This window comes from Dicentrarchus labrax, unplaced genomic scaffold, assembly GCF_905237075.1.
Source record: "Dicentrarchus labrax unplaced genomic scaffold, dlabrax2021, whole genome shotgun sequence".
Lineage (NCBI taxonomy): Eukaryota > Metazoa > Chordata > Actinopteri > Moronidae > Dicentrarchus > Dicentrarchus labrax.
This window is the reverse complement of record NW_026136713.1, coordinates 10,341,462-10,361,100: the sequence shown is the minus strand read 5'-3', so window position 1 is coordinate 10,361,100 and position 19,639 is coordinate 10,341,462. Positions and strand designations below refer to the sequence as shown.

Genomic DNA, 19,639 nt, shown 5'->3' with positions numbered 1-19,639 from the left:
GGCTCCACTTTATGTTCCGTTACTGCTCGAGACACCGACTGGAGACAAAACGGTACAGTGATTTATTCTCTGTTAGCTGGTGAGGTGAACGGTGCCCCGGTGTCCTCCTATCTGTCTGTTAACGGAGACACGGGGGTGATCCACGCTGTGAGGTCGTTTGATTATGAACAGTTCAGGAGTTTTCAAAGTCCACCTGATGGCCAGAGACAACGGTTCTCCTCCGCTCAGCAGCAACGTGACCGTCAGTGTCTTTATATCTGATGTGAATGACAACTCTCCTCAGATACTGTACCCCGCCCCGGAGGGCAACTCGTTCATGACCGAGCTGGTCCCCAAAGCTGCACACGGAGGCTCTCTGGTGTCCAAAGTGATAGCGGTGGACGCGGACTCCGGACAGAACGCCTGGCTGTCCTATCATATAGTCAAATCCACTGATTCGGGACTTTTCACTATTGGTCTCCACAGCGGAGAGATCAGGACACAGCGGGACATTTCTGAATCAGACAGCATGAAACAGAACCTTATTGTGTCAGTGAAAGATAACGGACAGCCCTCTCTCTCTGCCACCTGTTCCATGTATTTACTTATTTCTGATAACTTGGCTGAGGTGCCAGAACTGAAGGATATTTCTTATGATGAGAAGAATTCCAAACTGACCTCTTATCTGATCATCGCGCTGGTTTCTGTGTCCACCTTTTTTCTGACCTTCATCATCATCATCCTGGGTGTGAGGTTTTGTCGCAGGAGAAAGCCCAGACTGTTGTTTGATGGAGCCGTTGCCATCCCCAGCGCTTATCTCCCTCCTACTTACGCAGATGTCGACGGCACAGGAACTTTACGCAGCGCTTACAATTATGACGCATACCTGACAACAGGATCTAGAACCAGTGACTTTAAGTTCGTGACATCTTACAATGACAACACACTGCCTGCTGACCAGACTCTGAGGAAAAGTCCTAGTGATTTCGCTGAGGTCTTTCAAGATTCGTTGGATACTCTAGAGGTAGGCGCAGTCAAATCCCTTAATCTGTGTGGATTCTTTACACCCAAACAAATTCAGATTAGTTTAGGTGACATTGTTTGAACACCACTTTTTTTCCTGTAGTTTTTAAATGGGGTGGACTGACAGAACAAAATGTCAATTGTTGTCTGTCTGGATATGTTGTCTTTAACCTCAAGTGGCTTTTTAAAACGGATTTTCTTCAAAAATGCTTATTAACCTCATTCCTCTTTCATGCGGCTGTTTTATCAAAATTACGATTTTTGGTTCAAGTGTAAATTTTTATGTCCATGATGGATTATCTAATGCAAAAAAAATATCCCAAAAGTATAGGATAATTTTCTTTCTATCACTTGCCATCCCACATTTGTTATATTGCCTATGTGTGGCCTGAGTTTCGAAATGCTTCATTGTCTTTTAAGTAATGTATATGAACGTTTTGCTTTCTCTTCCTATAATCCTTGAACTGAAATCGGCCAATGACAATCGTTTCATATGGAAGCCTACTGCTGTGGTATAAGCACCGACTTTAATCTAAATGAGGTTCAGTCAGTGCCCATAACTTATACTGGAAACCAGTTGTTGGTATGAAGACCACATTCTTCCCTAACCTGTGGCCTAGAGTGGTGGGATAATGAAGAAAGATATAGTATCAACTGATTTAGGTTATGCCAACCTGTGTGGTTTTCATGGATCCATCATATTTCTCAGCTCTTTATCATCCTTATTTATAGCTATAGCAGCTATTTCTCTTAAAGAACCCCTGGAATGGTGCTGTTTGGTATGTGAATCAGTGTATCACCTTAAGAAAAACGACCACAGTTTTGTTAGTATTACTTTCATTTTGCAGTTTGGTAAATCTTCTGAGACTCATGTTAAACATGGTCCCTGGCCCATGTTTTGCGATATACTGTGGTAACTATCCATTGTGCTGAAAACAACTCAACCCTTATGGATTTCCACTCAAAATACAGCGAATTAGTTTCAGAGAAGGAGTTGGATAGAAAAAAACAACAAGAGCTAACAGTTGTGCTTGTGGCAACAGATAGAGGCACACCTCAGAGATCGGGTACTGCAGTAATTCACGTCACTGTGCTGGATGCTAATGATAACGCCCCAGTGTTTAGTCAGGCCGTTTATAAAGCCTGTCTGCCTGAAAACTCTCCTTTAGACACTGTGGTGGTCACAGTGAGTGCAACTGATGCAGATGAGGGAGTCAATGGAGATGTGACATATGAATTTGATCACATTTCAGATGAGAGTAACAACGTGTTTTCTCTTGATCAGACAACTGGTGAAGTGAAAGTAAGTAGATCAATAGATTATGAGGAGTTGTCCTCCTATGAAATGGAAATTACTTTTGCGATATACTGTGGTAACTATCCATGGTGCTGAAAACAACCCAACCCTTATGGATTTCCACTCTCGTCACTGGAGTGCAGGAAAACAGTTTTATGGAGGTAAATACGCACTGATATTTAGAATAGAAAGCTTCCCTCTACATTTTTATTTGGCAATTTATTTATGTTTCGATTTGACTGCAGCCTAGAATATGTTGTTTTTTTCTTTCTCATCACTGACTCAATTATTCAAGTATTTTGTAATACCTACAATTTGCTCACAGTGTCGCTGTCCACTAGATTTACGTAATGGTGCTGCTTTATGTCACTCTGGCCTGCACGCCTGAACATTTCTAACCCACAATAGATTGTTCATTGCTTCAAGCAGCGACGTCGCACCGTTTATTATCTGACTTGCAATTGTTGTCCAAAGAGGATTCTGGTTCGCTGATTATTTTTATTTTAAAAGTCTTTGTTGGAGTGGATTGGGCACTGGTCTTGCATGAACATGGGACACAAAGAATTTTCCGTGCTCGGCCTGGTTATCTCGTTGGGAGTATTTCTTCTGGCGCTGCCAACCGTGTGTGGAGATGTGGCTTATTCCTTTACAGAGGAGATGAAACGCGGCTCAGTTGTCGGGAATATAGCGAAAGATATTGGACTTGAGGTGGGCAAACTCGCTGCTCGAAAGGCTCGTATTGATGCAGATGGGAACAGCAAACGGTATTGTGACATTAATCTGGGTACTGGAGATATCATTGTTGCCGATAGGATTGACAGAGAGGGGCTTTGTGGGAAAAAGGCATCCTGCATTTTAAAACAGGAACTTGTTTTAGAAAACCCTTTAGAGCTGCACCGCATTAATGTTCACGTTCAAGATATTAATGATAATTCACCACAATTTAAAAAGAATACAATCAAATTTGAAATTAGGGAATCGGCTTCTAAAGGAAGTCGCTACCGTCTAGATGAGGCCCACGATGCAGATATCGGACAAAACGCTATACAGGGCTATAGTATCGAGGCAAATGAAAACTTCAGATTGAATGTTATTGCAAAAAGCGGAGGAGGAAAATACAGCGAATTAGTTTTAGAGAAGGAGTTGGATAGAGAAAAACAACAAGAGCTAACAATTGTGCTTGTGGCAACAGACGGGGGCACACCTCAGAGATCGGGTACTGCAGTAATTCACGTCACTGTGCTGGATGCTAATGATAACGCCCCAGTGTTTAGTCAGGCCGTTTATAAGGCCAGTCTGCCTGAAAACTCTCCTTTAGACACTGTAGTGGTCACAGTGAGTGCAACTGACGCAGACGAGGGAGTCAATGGAGAGGTCACATATGAATTTGATCACATTTCAGATGAGAGTAACAACGTGTTTTCTCTTGATCAGACAACTGGTGAAGTGAAAGTAAGTGGATCAATAGATTATGAGGAGTTGTCCTCCTATGAAATGGAAATTACAGCAAAGGATGGTCTTGGATTAGTCTCATCCTCTACATTAATAATTGATATTACAGATGTTAATGACAATGCCCCTCTTACGTTTATTAAATCACTCACTAACCCCATACCTGAGAATGTGTCACCTGGTACAGAGGTGGGGATCATTAACGTGCAGGATAGAGACTCTGAGACTAACGGACAGGTCCGCTGCTCAATTCAACAAAACGTCCCTTTTAAGTTGGTTCCTTCTATTAAAAACTATTATTCTCTGGTGACCACAGGACAACTGGACCGTGAACTAGTGTCTGATTACAACATTACAATCACTGCCACTGACGAGGGCTCTCCACCTCTGTCCTCCTCTAAAACTGTTCAGTTATCTGTAGCAGACATGAACGACAACCCACCTGTGTTTGAGGAACAGTCCTACAGCGCATATGTGACTGAAAATAACAAACCTGGCTCCACTTTATGTTCAGTTACTGCTCGAGACCCCGACTGGAGACAAAACGGTACAGTGATTTATTCTCTGTTAGCTGGTGAGGTGAACGGTGCCCCGGTGTCCTCCTATCTGTCTGTTAACGGAGATACGGGGGGTGATCCACGCTGTGAGGTCGTTTGATTATGAACAGTTCAGGAGTTTTAAAGTCCACGTGATGGCCAGAGACAACGGTTCTCCTCCGCTCAGCAGCAACGTGACCGTCAGTGTCTTTATATCTGATGTGAATGACAACTCTCCTCAGATACTGTACCCCGCCCCTGAGGGCAACTCGTTCATGACCGAGCTGGTCCCCAAAGCTGCACACGGAGGCTCTCTGGTGTCCAAAGTGATAGCGGTGGACGCGGACTCCGGACAGAACGCCTGGCTGTCTTATCATATAGTCAAATCCACTGATCCGGGACTTTTCACTATTGGTCTCCACAGCGGAGAGATCAGGACACAACGGGACATTTCTGAATCAGACAGCATGAAACAGAACCTTATTGTGTCAGTGAAAGATAACGGACAGCCCTCTCTCTCTGCCACCTGTTCCATGTATTTACTTATTTCTGATAACTTGGCTGAGGTGCCAGAACTGAAGGATATTTCTTATGATGAGAAGAATTCCAAACTGACCTCTTATCTGATCATCGCGCTGGTTTCTGTGTCCACCTTTTTTCTGACCTTCATCATCATCATCCTGGGTGTGAGGTTTTGTCGCAGGAGAAAGCCCAGACTGTTGTTTGATGGAGCAGTTGCCATCCCCAGCGCTTATCTCCCTCCTAATTACGCAGATGTTGACGGCACAGGAACTTTACGCAGCGCTTACAATTATGACGCATACCTGACAACAGGATCTAGAACCAGTGACTTTAAGTTTGTGACATCTTACAATGACAACACACTGCCTGCTGACCAGACTCTGAGGAAAAGTCCAAGTGACTTTGCTGACTTTGAAGATTGTGATGACTGTCCTGAGGTAGGAACACGTGTCATGTATCTTCTGACTCCTTTAAACTTTTCATTACAACTTTAATACCCTTACAGTCATCACTTGTATTTGTCTTTCTTGTCTTATATCATTTTAGGCAATGGAACATGTGTATGAGTTGAAGTTACCCTATCTAAATTAATTCAACATTAAGAATTAGAACAATTTGCAATAAATAACTATTGGATACCCTTCTTTCTAAATTCACACTGAGCGTCAAAACACATGGATAATTCAGTGAGGACCTTTTGTACCGCTGTATGCACATATTTCAAAATCAGGGGTTCTTTGAAACGAGGCTGTTGAGATTTTTTGATATCCATTTCCCTAAAGCTTTCTTTCTTTTGAAAAATTATCCGTGTCTCTTCCTGTGTCTGTTGAGTAGATCTGCAGCTTCATCGTTGTGTCTCTGTCCTTGGTGCTGAAACTCACTGTTGCATTTGTGATGTATTTTCAGCCATCTGTCTTCTATTTTTTTTACTTTTTAAAGCCTTTTATATTACATTTTCACTCACCAAGTTTGTGTTCTGCTACATCTTTGTGCCATTTTGTAATCAGTATGCAGGCTTTGTATTACAGTTATATTTCGCTATAAGATCAGATGAGAAAATAAATAAAATAGTAGAAAAAGTGGAAGTTATTGCATGTTAGTAAATAATGTTTATGAGTGTACTTCAGTTACACATTATTTATTTTTACTGTTGTTAAGGTTTTTTAGGCAGGAAGTATTGTTATTTATCTTTTTTAAATACCACAGTAAAATTTAATTTAAACGTGTTTTTTCCACCTGTTCAACATAAAATGCACACTGTTGCTTTGCTGATTTTCTTTTGTTTGAACACACTATTTATCTTTAATTAGATGTTGTTGTGTAATTCAGGTGGTCTTTGGAGGAAGCTTTAGGCAGATTTGTATATACACTTAACAAATTATTGCAATCTATTTAATTGTAGAGAGAGAGAGAGAGAGAGAGAGAGGGAGATGAGGGGGAAGAACATGTTCAGTGGTAAAACATTGTTTAACTTTCGGGCAATATTGTGTCACTATCAAGATCTTTTATGTGGATTTCTTCAGGAGGAGACAATATCTGGTTTATAAAGTCTTACAAATATGGGAAGAAGCTTCTTACTCCACTTGAAGAAAATATATAAACATGATATCGACTCATTACACTTTTTTATACACTATTAAAATATATTTCTATTCAACCATTGCCTGCAAACGAGCTCTGAATTTGGAGTATAATGTGCATCCCTTCTGTAAAACGGTTATATATTCTTATTCCTCACGGTGTCAGTATAGACCAGCTAAGTAGTCAAATGTTCAGCCCGCTTTGCACACCACCCATTATTGGGATTGACCAACCCTGTTCTGTATAGCCTTCAACAAAGGCGACTAATGCTTGGACGGCACATACATTGATCTAATGATTATTTCGTATAATAGACACTAACGTTTTTTAATTTGTGTAGCAGCCTACTGTCTGAGTATGGTGTACACACGGAGAGTTCTTCCAAGCTACGGCTTTTTATTTCTCTTTGTTGTTGTGCTGCATTACGCACACGGAGACCTGAGCTATTCTGTACAGGAGGAGCTGAAGCGCGGATCCGTTATTGGAAATATCGCCAAGGATCTGGGATTGGAGGTGGGCAGAATTTCTGCTCGTAAAGCTCGTGTTGACATGGAAGGAAACGACAGACAATATTGTGGGATTAATCTTCGAAGCGGAGATTTAGTGGTTGCAGAAAGAATAGATAGAGAGGAGCATTGTGGAGAAAAGCCTTCGTGTGTTCTTAAATTTGACTTGCTACTAGAGAATCCATTGGAGCTACACCGGTTGTCGCTGCAGGTGCAGGATGTAAACGACAATGCGCCAATTTTCCCGAAGGATATTATAAAGCTTGAAATTAGAGAGTCAGCTGTCAAGGGAGCAAAGTATCGCATTAATGCAGCACACGACGCAGACATAGGCAAGAACTCCGTTGAAAGCTACTTTCTGCAACAAAATCCCCACTTTGTGTTTAGTATTCAGACGACTAGTGCTGGCAGTAAATATGGTGAGTTGGTTTTGGATAAGGAGTTAGACCGAGAGGAGCAGCAAGAAATGAAATTATTGCTCACAGCTGTGGATGGTGGCTCTCCTCAGAGATCCGGGACTGTAGTCATACACGTCATTGTACTGGATGCTAATGATAACGCCCCAGTGTTTACGAAGGCCGTATATACAGCCACATTACCGGAGAACTCACCTATGAAAACCCCAGTTATCACTGTAAGTGCATCAGACGCAGACGAAGGTGTGAACGGAGAGGTTACATATGAATTTAGCCGAATCTCTGATAAATCACGAAATCTTTTTTCACTTAATCAGAAAACCGGAGAAATTAGTGTAACAGGTGGAATAGATTATGAAGAGGGACCCAAATATGAAGTATTTGTTGAGGCCAAAGATGGTTATGGTCTCTCTTCAGAAGCAAAGGTGATTATTGATATCACTGATGTGAATGACAATGCTCCAGTTATATATCTGAAATCCCTGTCTAACCCCATACCTGAGAATGTGTCACCTGGTACAGAGGTGGGCATCATTAATGTACAGGATAGAGACTCTGACACTAACAAACAGGTCCGCTGCTCCATTCAGCAAAACGCCCCTTTTAAGTTGGTTCCTTCTATTAAAAACTATTATTCTCTGGTGACCACAGGACAACTGGACCGTGAACTAGTGTCTGATTACAACATTACAATCACTGCCACTGACGAGGGCTCTCCACCTCTGTCCTCCTCTAAAACTGTTCAGTTATCTGTTGCAGACATCAACGACAACCCACCTGTGTTTGAGGAACAGTCCTACAGCGCATATGTTACTGAAAATAACAAACCTGGCTCCACTTTATGTTCCGTTACTGCTCGAGACCCCGACTGGAGACAAAACGGTACAGTGATTTATTCTCTGTTACCTGGTGAGGTGAACGGTGCCCCGGTGTCCTCCTATCTGTCTGTTAACGGAGATACGGGGGTGATCCACGCTGTGAGGTCGTTTGATTATGAACAGTTCAGGAGTTTTAAAGTCAACGTGATGGCCAGAGACAACGGTTCTCCTCCGCTCAGCAGCAACGTGACCGTCAGTGTCTTTATATCTGATGTGAATGACAACTCTCCTCAGATACTGTACCCCGCCCCGGAGGGCAACTCCTTCATGACCGAGCTGGTCCCCAAAGCTGCACACGGAGGCTCTCTGGTGTCCAAAGTGATAGCGGTGGACGCGGACTCCGGACAGAACGCCTGGCTGTCCTATCATATAGTCAAATCCACTGATCCGGGACTTTTCACTATTGGTCTCCACAGCGGAGAGATCAGGACACAGCGGGACATTTCTGAATCAGACAGCATGAAACAAAACCTTATTGTGTCAGTGAAAGATAACGGACAGCCCTCTCTCTCTGCCACCTGTTCCTTGTATTTACTTATTTCTGATAACTTGGCTGAGGTGCCAGAACTGAAGGATATTTCTTATGATGAGAAGAATTCCAAACTGACCTCTTATCTGATCATCGCGCTGGTTTCTGTGTCCACCTTTTTTCTGACCTTCATCATCATCATCCTGGGTGTGAGGTTTTGTCGCAGGAGAAAGCCCAGACTGTTGTTTGATGGAGCAGTTGCCATCCCCAGCGCTTATCTTCCTCCTAATTACGCAGATGTTGACGGCACAGGAACTTTACGCAGCGCTTACAATTATGACGCATATCTGACAACAGGATCTAGAACCAGTGACTTTAAGTTCGTGACATCTTACAATGACAACACACTGCCTGCTGACCAGACTCTGAGGAAAAGTCCTAGTGACTTTGTTGACTTTGGAGATTGTGATGGTTCTCCTGAGGTAAGAACAGATATCACATCTCCTTTGGCCTTATTTTGTTTCTCTTACTCAGTAAATTTCAAACGATATAACACACTAATCCTGTTTGCTGATCCTCTCTGTCAAAGATTTTCAACAAATTTCTCTTTGATTTGTTCATTTGAAGTTAAAAGTTACTACAAGTTTTTTGGTTCTTCTCACGTTTTTCCTAAATTTGGCTCTTGAGAGTGATATTGTATAGGTGAGCATGTGATATGTATATTTCACTTGTCTATTTGGTTCCAGATTTATTAATCCTTTTCATGAGTTTGAGGGAAATCTTCCTGCAGGAAGAGGGAAGTTTTGAATGTTTAATTTTCTTCAGATTGACGCTGAACTTTTTCATAGGAAAGAATTCCTAAATTTTGTATCATGCGGAGGCCTTCTTTAAGGGGTTTGTTCTACATTTCTTCCTTCTTCTCTGTTAAAACTACAAGGGTTTCAGATCTGAGGAGTCTTATAGTGTAACATATCCTTGATTGTTGATAAAGTTTTAATGGCATCTTCATATTTATGGTCCCAGATAATAGGTTACCTGTTTGTTTTTTTACCTTTGCTAATTCATGTGTTGTGGTTTCAACGATTATTAATTTATTTCCAGTGTTTGTTGTATTTTGCAGTAAATTGGAGCTGTTTGTCCAAGTTTTTTTTTATTTAGTCAAGACTAACTAGCCTGTGGAATATTTTAATGGTGTTGAGCAAAGTGATCAGAATCCTTAAATCAAGCTTTATTATTTTTGCAGCCTTTAATAACTTGTTAGTTTTCTCTTGCTTTTGGTATCTACATGGCAAAAATGTGAGTTAAGAGTTTCTTATCAGGCTTAAATCATTCCTCACATCATTTAAATAACTTGGTCATTTCTTTCACTATTGTGTTTAAAGGATGTTGCCATAGGCTGTCGTTTTCCCCAGTGTTTGCAAACACAATAACATTTTTGGACAAAGCATTTCTTTTGATACCTGTCAGACCATCTCAAGAAACATTTAACCACACAGATTTGTTTACATAACACATGTTGAAACAGACATTAGGATTTCTTTGGGTGCTTAATACGATTTGCACTGTTTTTTTTAAAAGTGGTCCTATATGTTTGATACTCTTAACATTTCTCAAGGACATTTCAACATATCATTTGTCCTGTTTAGGAATGTGCCTCATATATGTGCCTTTTTCGTATTTGTACGACTTGTACGGACCGGCTGCTAGCAGTTTCTAGAAGAGACTCACGATGTCGCTATGCACCAGCTCTAAAATAATGCATGTCGACATCCACCCACTGTTGTTGACGCGTAATGTGACTAAAGGCTGCGGTTGATCGTTCAGACAGAGACTTGGTCTTGGATTGTGTTCATTGCGGTTTAAATCCTTAATTTTCTGGCTGTGTTCCTTCACACCGACTAGGAAACGTTTCAGGTTTGCTCAAGATGGCCATCTCGGGACTCGCATTACAAAGCTGGGTCATTCTTTTGCTGATTTTTTCCTTGCATTTAGCCAATGGAGATATTAGCTACTCTTTTCCGGAGGAGATGAAACGCGGATCCGTGATCGGAAATATCGCCAAAGACTTGGGTCTTGAAACAAGCAGACTATCCAGTCGAAAGGCCCGCATTGATACCGATGGGAGCGACAAACGTTATTGTGACATAAACCTCCGTAACGGGGATCTGACTGTTGCCGAGAGGATTGACAGAGAGGGCCTCTGTGGAGACAAAGCCTCCTGCGTCTTAAAACAAGAACTCATGTTAGAGAGTCCGCTAGAATTGCATCGAATCAGTCTGCATGTCCAGGATATAAATGATAACTCTCCGCAATTTAATAAAGAATCGATCCACATAGATATAAGTGAATCAGCTGGCAAAGGTGCTCGTTTTCCAATAGAGGAAGCACATGATGCGGATATAGGCAAATATTCAGTCCAGACTTACAACCTCCAAAGAAATGAGAATTTTATTCTGGGCGTTGGAACTAATTCTGTAGAACTGGTTCTTAACAAAGAGCTTGACCGTGAAAACTTAAAGGAAATCAATCTACTCCTTACAGCTCTGGATGGTGGTTCTCCTCAAAAGTCAGGTACCGTAGTCATTCACATCACTGTACTGGATGCTAATGATAATGTCCCAGTGTTCAGCCAGGCCGTTTATAAAGCCAGTCTACCTGAAAACTCCCCACTAGGCACTGTTGTGCTGACAGTGAGTGCTACTGATGCAGACGAGGGACTAAACGGAGATATTACATATGATTTTGGACACATTTCAGAAGATATTAAGTCAATGTTTAATATCGATCATAAGACAGGTGACATAAAAGTGACGACCACGGTTGATTTTGAAACAATGTCATCGTTTGAACTTCGTATCACAGCAAAGGATGGTTTGGGATTAACTTCCTATGCCAAAGTCATCGTAGATGTTAGTGATATAAATGACAATGCCCCGGTAATATATCTAAAATCACTGTCTAACCCCATACCTGAGAATGTGTCACCTGGTACAGAGGTGGGCATCATTAACGTGCAGGATAGAGACTCTGAGACTAACAAACAGGTCCGCTGCTCCATTCAACAAAACGTCCCTTTTAAGTTGGTTCCTTCTATTAAAAACTATTATTCTCTGGTGACCACAGGACAACTGGACCGTGAACTAGTGTCTGATTACAACATTACAATCACTGCCACTGACGAGGGCTCTCCACCTCTGTCCTCCTCTAAAACTGTTCAGTTATCTGTAGCAGACATCAACGACAACCCACCTGTGTTTGAGGAACAGTCCTACAGCGCATATGTGACTGAAAATAACAAACCTGGCTCCACTTTATGTTCCGTTACTGCTCGAGACCCCGACTGGAGACAAAACGGTACAGTGATTTATTCTCTGTTACCTGGTGAGGTGAACGGTGCCCCGGTGTCCTCCTATCTGTCTGTTAACGGAGACACGGGGGGTGATCCACGCTGTGAGGTCGTTTGATTATGAACAGTTCAGGAGTTTTAAAGTCCACGTGATGGCCAGAGACAATGGTTCTCCTCCGCTCAGCAGCAACGTGACCGTCTGTGTCTTCATATCTGATGTGAATGACAACTCTCCTCAGATACTGTACCCCGCCCCGGAGGGCAACTCGTTCATGACCGAGCTGGTCCCCAAAGCTGCACACGGAGGCTCTCTGGTGTCCAAAGTGATAGCGGTGGACGCGGACTCCGGACAGAACGCCTGGCTGTCTTATCACATAGTCAAATCCACTGATCCGGGACTTTTCACTATTGGTCTCCACAGCGGAGAGATCAGGACACAGCGGGACATTTCTGAATCAGACAGCATGAAACAGAACCTTATTGTGTCAGTGAAAGATAACGGACAGCCCTCTCTCTCGGCCACCTGTTCCATGTATTTACTTATTTCTGATAACTTGGCTGAGGTGCCAGAACTGAAGGATATTTCTTATGATGAGAAGAATTCCAAACTGACCTCTTATCTGATCATCGCGCTGGTTTCTGTGTCCACCTTTTTTCTGACCTTCATCATCATCATCCTGGGTGTGAGGTTTTGTCGCAGGAGAAAGCCCAGACTGTTGTTTGATGGAGCAGTTGCCATCCCTAGCGCTTATCTTCCTCCTAATTACGCAGATGTTGACGGCACAGGAACTTTACGCAGCGCTTACAATTATGACGCATACCTGACAACAGGATCTAGAACCAGTGACTTTAAGTTTGTGACATCTTACAATGACAACACACTGCCTGCTGACCAGACTCTGAGGAAAAGTCCAAGTGATTTTGCTGACGTATTTGGAGACAGTGATGGTTCTCCTGAGGTAGGAACACATTTCATATCACTGAACTTGTGTTCATCATCCTGAAGAATCCATTATTTTCTTTTGCTTTGACTCTTTTCAGTTGCATTATTTTTTTCTGTGTTGGTTCAGTACTCTATAATAGGTGCAAAAGTTGTTAAAAAGTCCTGATTTTGGCTAAAGAATTTGGATTTACTATTATCGATACAGTTGTTGGTGATTTAATCTCACTTTAGAATTTACCGTTTAAATATCACAACCTTTACATTTGTTCTCATTGTTCTCACCAATATGTTAGTATAAGTCGAACAATTTTCAGAGCAACTTTCATTGGTTATTTTAACCTGCCTTTGCTCCCACCCACACACCAATCGATTATGCGCGTTTGTTTGATGTGTCTACTGTTAAGGTTTTGGTTGATCTTAAAAGTGTTTGAGACAACTTGTCTATTTGAATCCACCTGGTCGTTTGCTTGTTCTCTTTTATGTTCCAGTGACGGAAAACTGCTTGTTTCTCTGTCCTTGGTGCTGTACTCAGTTTGACGCATTGATGCATTGTTAGATGTAGTTTACTTCTTTGTTTTATTATGTTGTCACTTTTTACCAGTTTGCTGGTCTGTTTCAGTAATTGTACTTTTAGTTAGATTTTGTGGAAATATTTAGGTATTTCCTGCTCATTGTTTGCATTTGAATATGTCGTCTCTATTGTCTGGTGTCATTCTGACTGCGTCTTCTCGATAATACTGTTCAGAAGTGTGTCACCATTAACATAGGCTATAAATAAACTCGGTATTTGAGCAGAAAGACGAATTTGACCCTCTGTGTTTATTCTGTGTAGCTAGTGGAGTTTCGCGTTCCTAGGTATACCCTCTATATGTTAAGTAATTGATATGTGCGTCAGTGAAAAGTCCGTCGTCGTTTACATTAATATGACAGGCAGACATTTATAAACCCTTCATGCTTTTGACAAAATGACACATTTACTCCAGTGTTTCTTTAACTTTAATGTATGTCTTTAAAGACCACATGTTGTTGTCCATTAGTACAAACTTCCATATCCAACACTGTACAACAAAAAAGGAATATATATCAACTACTCGCAGTCTAGCTTTGACAGAGCAGGTAGCGGAAATACCAGAAATAGCAGTTTCATCCTTAAAGTTTCTGTTGTATTTCATACTCTTATTCTGTTACTTAAAAAATTAAATACCAGCCGAATTTCCTTGAACTTTGCAACAACTGTTGTTCACTATCGATCTGCCTTTTAAATGATGTAAAATAAATAAAAACAAAATCCTACATCACCTTGTCATAACTTAAAAATACTCATGGTGTCAGTGTGTACCAGCTAACGAGAAGGCACGGTCATTCTCCACCCTTCTGTCTCAATGAATTTAAAGCCTCACTCTGCCATTGTATCGCTGTTGTCATAAACCGCTTCGTGGAGGACTGCAACGTGTTCATATTTGTTAATTGGAGGGAATCACGAAAGCATCGTTGATATATTTTGACCAGCTTAGAGTTTGTAACGTGGATGTGGTCTTTCTCGAATTACAATGGGATACAGTAGGTTTTCGCTTCTCTGCGGCCTTGTTTTTATTTCTCTTGTCCTCCACCCCGTCTATGGAGACGTGAGCTACTCTATCCCGGAGGAGATGAAACGTGGATCTGTAATTGGAAATATCGCTAAGGATGTGGGACTTGATTCGGGCAGACTGTCTGCTCGCAAAGCTCGTATCGATACTGAGGACAACAATGTTCAATACTGTGGCGTAAATCTCAACACCGGAGACTTGATCGTGCAAGAGAGGATCGACAGAGAAGGGCTTTGTGGGAAAAAGGCGTCATGTGTTCTTAAACAGGAACTCGTACTGGAAAATCCACTAGAACTGCACCGTATTAGTATCCGCGTTCAAGATATTAATGATAATTCACCGCAGTTTAAAGAGGATTCACTTAAGATTGAAATTCAGGAATCGGCTGTTAAGGGTTCACATTTTCTCCTGGATGAGGCGCACGATGCAGACATCGGAGAAAATGCTATTCAGGGCTACTCACTTCAGCAGAATGATAATTTCAAATTAAACGTAAACACAAAAGCAGGTGGACGAAAATATTGCGAATTAGTTTTAGACAAAGAATTAGACAGAGAGGACAAACAAGACATTATGTTATTGCTTAACGCATTTGATGGTGGTTCTCCTCAGAGATCAGGTACTGTAGTCATACACGTCACTGTACTGGATGCTAATGATAATGTACCAGTGTTTAGTCAGTCTGTCTATCAAGCAAGTCTCCCTGAAAACTCTCCTCTTGATACAGTGGTGATCTCAGTGAGTGCAAATGATGCAGATGAGGGAGTAAATGGTGAAGTTACTTACGGATTTGATCATGTTTCAGATGAAAACCAAATGTTCTCTCTGAACCCCAAAACAGGAGAAGTTACAGTTGTTGGATCTATTGATTATGAAAAAGAATCGTCATATGAAATGGGGATCAGTGCTAAAGATGGTCTGGGATTGGCGTCACATGCAACTTTGATCATTGAAATTACTGATATAAATGACAACGCTCCAGTTATATATCTGAAATCACTGTCTAACCCCATACCTGAGAATGTGTCACCTGGTACAGAGGTGGGCATCATTAACGTACAGGATAGAGACTCTGACACTAACAAACAGGTCCGCTGCACCATTCAGCAAAACGTCCCTTTTAAGTTGGTTCCTTCTATTAAAAACTATTATTCTCTGGTGACCACAGGACAACTGGACCGTGAACTAATGTCTGATTACAACATTACAATCACTGCCACTGACGAGGGCTCTCCACCTCTGTCCTCCTTTAAAACTGTTCAGTTATCTTTAGCAGACATCAACGACAACCCACCTGTGTTTGAGGAACAGTTCTACAGCGCATATGTGACTGAAAATAACAAACCTGGCTCCACTTTATGTTCCGTTACTGCTCGAGACCCCGACTGGAGACAAAACGGTACAGTGATTTATTCTCTGTTAGCTGGTGAGGTGAACGGTGCACCGGTGTCCTCCTATCTGTCTGTTAACGGAGATACGGGGGTGATCCACGCTGTGAGGTCATTTGATTATGAACAGTTCAGGAGTTTTAAAGTCCACGTGATGGCCAGAGACAACGGTTCTCCTCCGCTCAGCAGCCACGTGACCGTCAGTGTCTTTATATCTGATGTGAATGACAACTCTCCTCAGATACTGTACCCCTCCCCTGAGGGCAACTCCTTCATGACCGAGCTGGTCCCCAAAGCTGCACACGGAGGCTCTCTGGTGTCCAAAGTGATAGCGGTGGACGCGGACTCCGGACAGAACGCCTGGCTGTCCTATCACATAGTCAAATCCACTGATCCGGGACTTTTCACTATTGGTCTCCACAGCGGAGAGATCAGGACACAGCGGGACATTTCTGAATCAGACAGCATGAAACAGAACCTTATTGTGTCAGTGAAAGATAACGGACAGCCCTCTCTCTCTGCCACCTGTTCCATGTATTTACTTATTTCTGATAACTTGGCTGAGGTGCCAGAACTGAAGGATATTTCTTATGATGAGAAGAATTCCAAACTGACCTCTTATCTGATCATCGCGCTGGTTTCTGTGTCCACCTTTTTTCTGACCTTCATCATCATCATCCTGGGTGTGAGGTTTTGTCGCAGGAGAAAGCCCAGACTGTTGTTTGATGGAGCAGTTGCCATCCCTAGCGCTTATCTTCCTCCTAATTACGCAGATGTTGACGGCACAGGAACTTTACGCAGCGCTTACAATTATGACGCATATCTGACAACAGGATCTAGAACCAGTGACTTTAAGTTCGTGACATCTTACAATGACAACACACTGCCTGCTGACCAGACTCTGAGGAAAAGTCCTAGTGATTTCGCTGAGGTCTTTCAAGATTCGTTGGATACTCTAGAGGTAGGCGCAGTCAAATCCCTTAATCTGTGTGGATTCTTTACACCCAAACAAATTCAGATTAGTTTAGGTGACATTGTTTGAACACCACTTTTTTTTCTGTAGTTTTTAAATGGGGTGGACTGACAGAACAAAATGTCAATTGTTGTCTGTCTGGATATGTTGTCTTTAACCTCAAGTGGCTTTTTAAAACGGATTTTCTTCAAAAATGCTTATTAACCTCATTCCTCTTTCATGCGGCTGTTTTATCAAAATTACGATTTTTGGTTCAAGTGTAAATTTTTATGTCCATGATGGATTATCTAATGCAAAAAAAATATCCCAAAAGTATAGGATAATTTTCTTTCTATCACTTGCCATCCCACATTTGTTATATTGCCTATGTGTGGCCTGAGTTTCGAAATGCTTCATTGTCTTTTAAGTAATGTATATGAACGTTTTGCTTTCTCTTCCTATAATCCTTGAACTGAAATCGGCCAATGACAATCGTTTCATATGGAAGCCTACTGCTGCGGTATAAGCACCGACTTTAATCTAAATGAGGTTCAGTCAGTGCCCATAACTTATACTGGAAACCAGTTGTTGGTATGAAGACCACATTCTTCCCTAACCTGTGGCCTAGAGTGGTGGGATAATGAAGAAAGATATAGTATCAACTGATTTAGGTTATGCCAACCTGTGTGGTTTTCATGGATCCATCATATTTCTCAGCTCTTTATCATCCTTATTTATAGCTATAGCAGCTATTTCTCTTAAAGAACTCCTGGAATGGTGCTGTTTGGTATGTGAATCAGTGTATCACCTTAAGAAAAACGACCACAGTTTTGTTAGTATTACTTTCATTTTGCAGTTTGGTAAATCTTCTGAGACTCATGTTAAACATGGTCCCTGGCCCATGTTTTGCGATATACTGTGGTAACTATCCATTGTGCTGAAAACAACCCAACCCTTATGGATTTCCACTCAAAATACAGCGAATTAGTTTCAGAGAAGGAGTTGGATAGAAAAAAACAACAAGAGCTTACAGTTGTGCTTGTGGCAACAGATAGAGGCACACCTCAGAGATCGGGTACTGCAGTAATTCACGTCACTGTGCTGGATGCTAATGATAACGCCCCAGTGTTTAGTCAGGCCGTTTATAAAGCCTGTCTGCCTGAAAACTCTCCTTTAGACACTGTGGTGGTCACAGTGAGTGCAACTGATGCAGATGAGGGAGTCAATGGAGATGTGACATATGAATTTGATCACATTTCAGATGAGAGTAACAACGTGTTTTCTCTTGATCAGACAACTGGTGAAGTGAAAGTAAGTAGATCAATAGATTATGAGGAGTTGTCCTCCTATGAAATGGAAATTACTTTTGCGATATACTGTGGTAACTATCCATGGTGCTGAAAACAACCCAACCCTTATGGATTTCCACTCTCGTCACTGGAGTGCAGGAAAACAGTTTTATGGAGGTAAATACGCACTGATATTTAGAATAGAAAGCTTCCCTCTACATTTTTATTTGGCAATTTATTTATGTTTCGATTTGACTGCAGCCTAGAATATGTTGTTTTTTTCTTTCTCATCACTGACTCAATTATTCAAGTATTTTGTAATACCTACAATTTGCTCACAGTGTCGCTGTCCACTAGATTTACGTAATGGTGCTGCTTTATGTCACTCTGGCCTGCACGCCTGAACATTTCTAACCCACAATAGATTGTTCATTGCTTCAAGCAGCGACGTCGCACCGTTTATTATCTGACTTGCAATTGTTGTCCAAAGAGGATTCTGGTTCGCTGATTATTTTTATTTTAAAAGTCTTTGTTGGAGTGGATTGGGCACTGGTCTTGCATGAACATGGGACACAAAGAATTTTCCGTGCTCGGCCTGGTTATCTCGTTGGGAGTATTTCTTCTGGCGCTGCCAACCGTGTGTGGAGATGTGGCTTATTCCTTTACAGAGGAGATGAAACGCGGCTCAGTTGTCGGGAATATAGCGAAAGATATTGGACTTGAGGTGGGCAAACTCGCTGCTCGAAAGGCTCGTATTGATGCAGATGGGAACAGCAAACGGTATTGTGACATTAATCTGGGTACTGGAGATATCATTGTTGCCGATAGGATTGACAGAGAGGGGCTTTGTGGGAAAAAGGCATCCTGCATTTTAAAACAGGAACTTGTTTTAGAAAACCCCTTAGAGCTGCACCGCATTAATGTTCACGTTCAAGATATTAATGATAATTCACCACAATTTAAAAAGAATACAATAAAATTTGAAATTAGTGAATCGGCTTCTAAAGGAAGTCGCTACCGTCTAGATGAGGCCCACGATGCAGATATCGGACAAAACGCTATACAGGGCTATAGTATCGAGGCAAACGAAAACTTCAGCTTGAATGTTATTGCAAAAAGCGGAGGAGGAAAATACAGCGAATTAGTTTTAGAGAAGGAGTTGGATAGAGAAAAACAACAAGAGCTAACAATTGTGCTTGTGGCAACAGACGGGGGCACACCTCAGAGATCGGGTACTGCAGTAATTCACGTCACTGTGCTGGATGCTAATGATAACGCCCCAGTGTTTAGTCAGGCTATTTATAAGGCCAGTCTGCCTGAAAACTCTCCTTTAGACACTGTAGTGGTCACAGTGAGTGCAACTGACGCAGACGAGGGAGTCAATGGAGAGGTCACATATGAATTTGATCACATTTCAGATGAGAGTAACAACGTGTTTTCTCTTGATCAGACAACTGGTGAAGTGAAAGTAAG

General features: G+C 41.7%; 4 protein-coding genes across 5 annotated transcripts in view; all 4 read left to right on the top strand.

Moving 5' to 3' along the window:
- Positions 1-19,639, top strand: part of LOC127374232 (protocadherin beta-15-like) — a 90,555-nt gene that overhangs the window by 9,487 nt on the left and 61,429 nt on the right. Inside the window, exon 2 of the mRNA XM_051419381.1 lies at positions 8,227-8,294. Coding sequence (XP_051275341.1) covers positions 8,227-8,294 — 68 coding nt within the window. The remainder of the gene's footprint in view (positions 1-8,226; positions 8,295-19,639) is intronic.
- LOC127374234 (protocadherin beta-15-like) overlaps positions 1-19,639 on the top strand; it is a 54,524-nt gene that overhangs the window by 25,326 nt on the left and 9,559 nt on the right. Inside the window, exon 3 of one of the 2 annotated variants that reach the window (XM_051419384.1) lies at positions 4,440-4,978. In XM_051419384.1, coding sequence (XP_051275344.1) covers positions 4,440-4,978 — 539 coding nt within the window. Of the gene's footprint in view, positions 1-4,399; positions 4,979-19,639 lie in introns of both variants that reach the window. The other variant, XM_051419383.1, reaches the window with a different exon arrangement.
- Positions 1-19,639, top strand: part of LOC127374253 (protocadherin gamma-A11-like) — a 43,296-nt gene that overhangs the window by 21,256 nt on the left and 2,401 nt on the right. Inside the window, exon 4 of the mRNA XM_051419402.1 lies at positions 15,883-15,968. Coding sequence (XP_051275362.1) covers positions 15,883-15,968 — 86 coding nt within the window. The remainder of the gene's footprint in view (positions 1-15,882; positions 15,969-19,639) is intronic.
- On the top strand, positions 11-18,852 carry LOC127374278 (putative protocadherin beta-18). The gene is made up of 2 exons (XM_051419427.1): positions 11-152; positions 16,037-18,852. Exon 2 carries the CDS (start codon positions 16,080-16,082, stop codon positions 16,965-16,967), a length of 888 nt encoding a protein of 295 aa, XP_051275387.1. The 5' UTR covers positions 11-152; positions 16,037-16,079; the 3' UTR covers positions 16,968-18,852.

Excerpts from the sequence above, each read along its gene's own strand:
- LOC127374278 (XM_051419427.1), top strand. The coding sequence starts at position 16,080 with ATGGCCAGAGACAACGGTTCTCCTCCGCTCAGCAGCCACGTGACCGTC.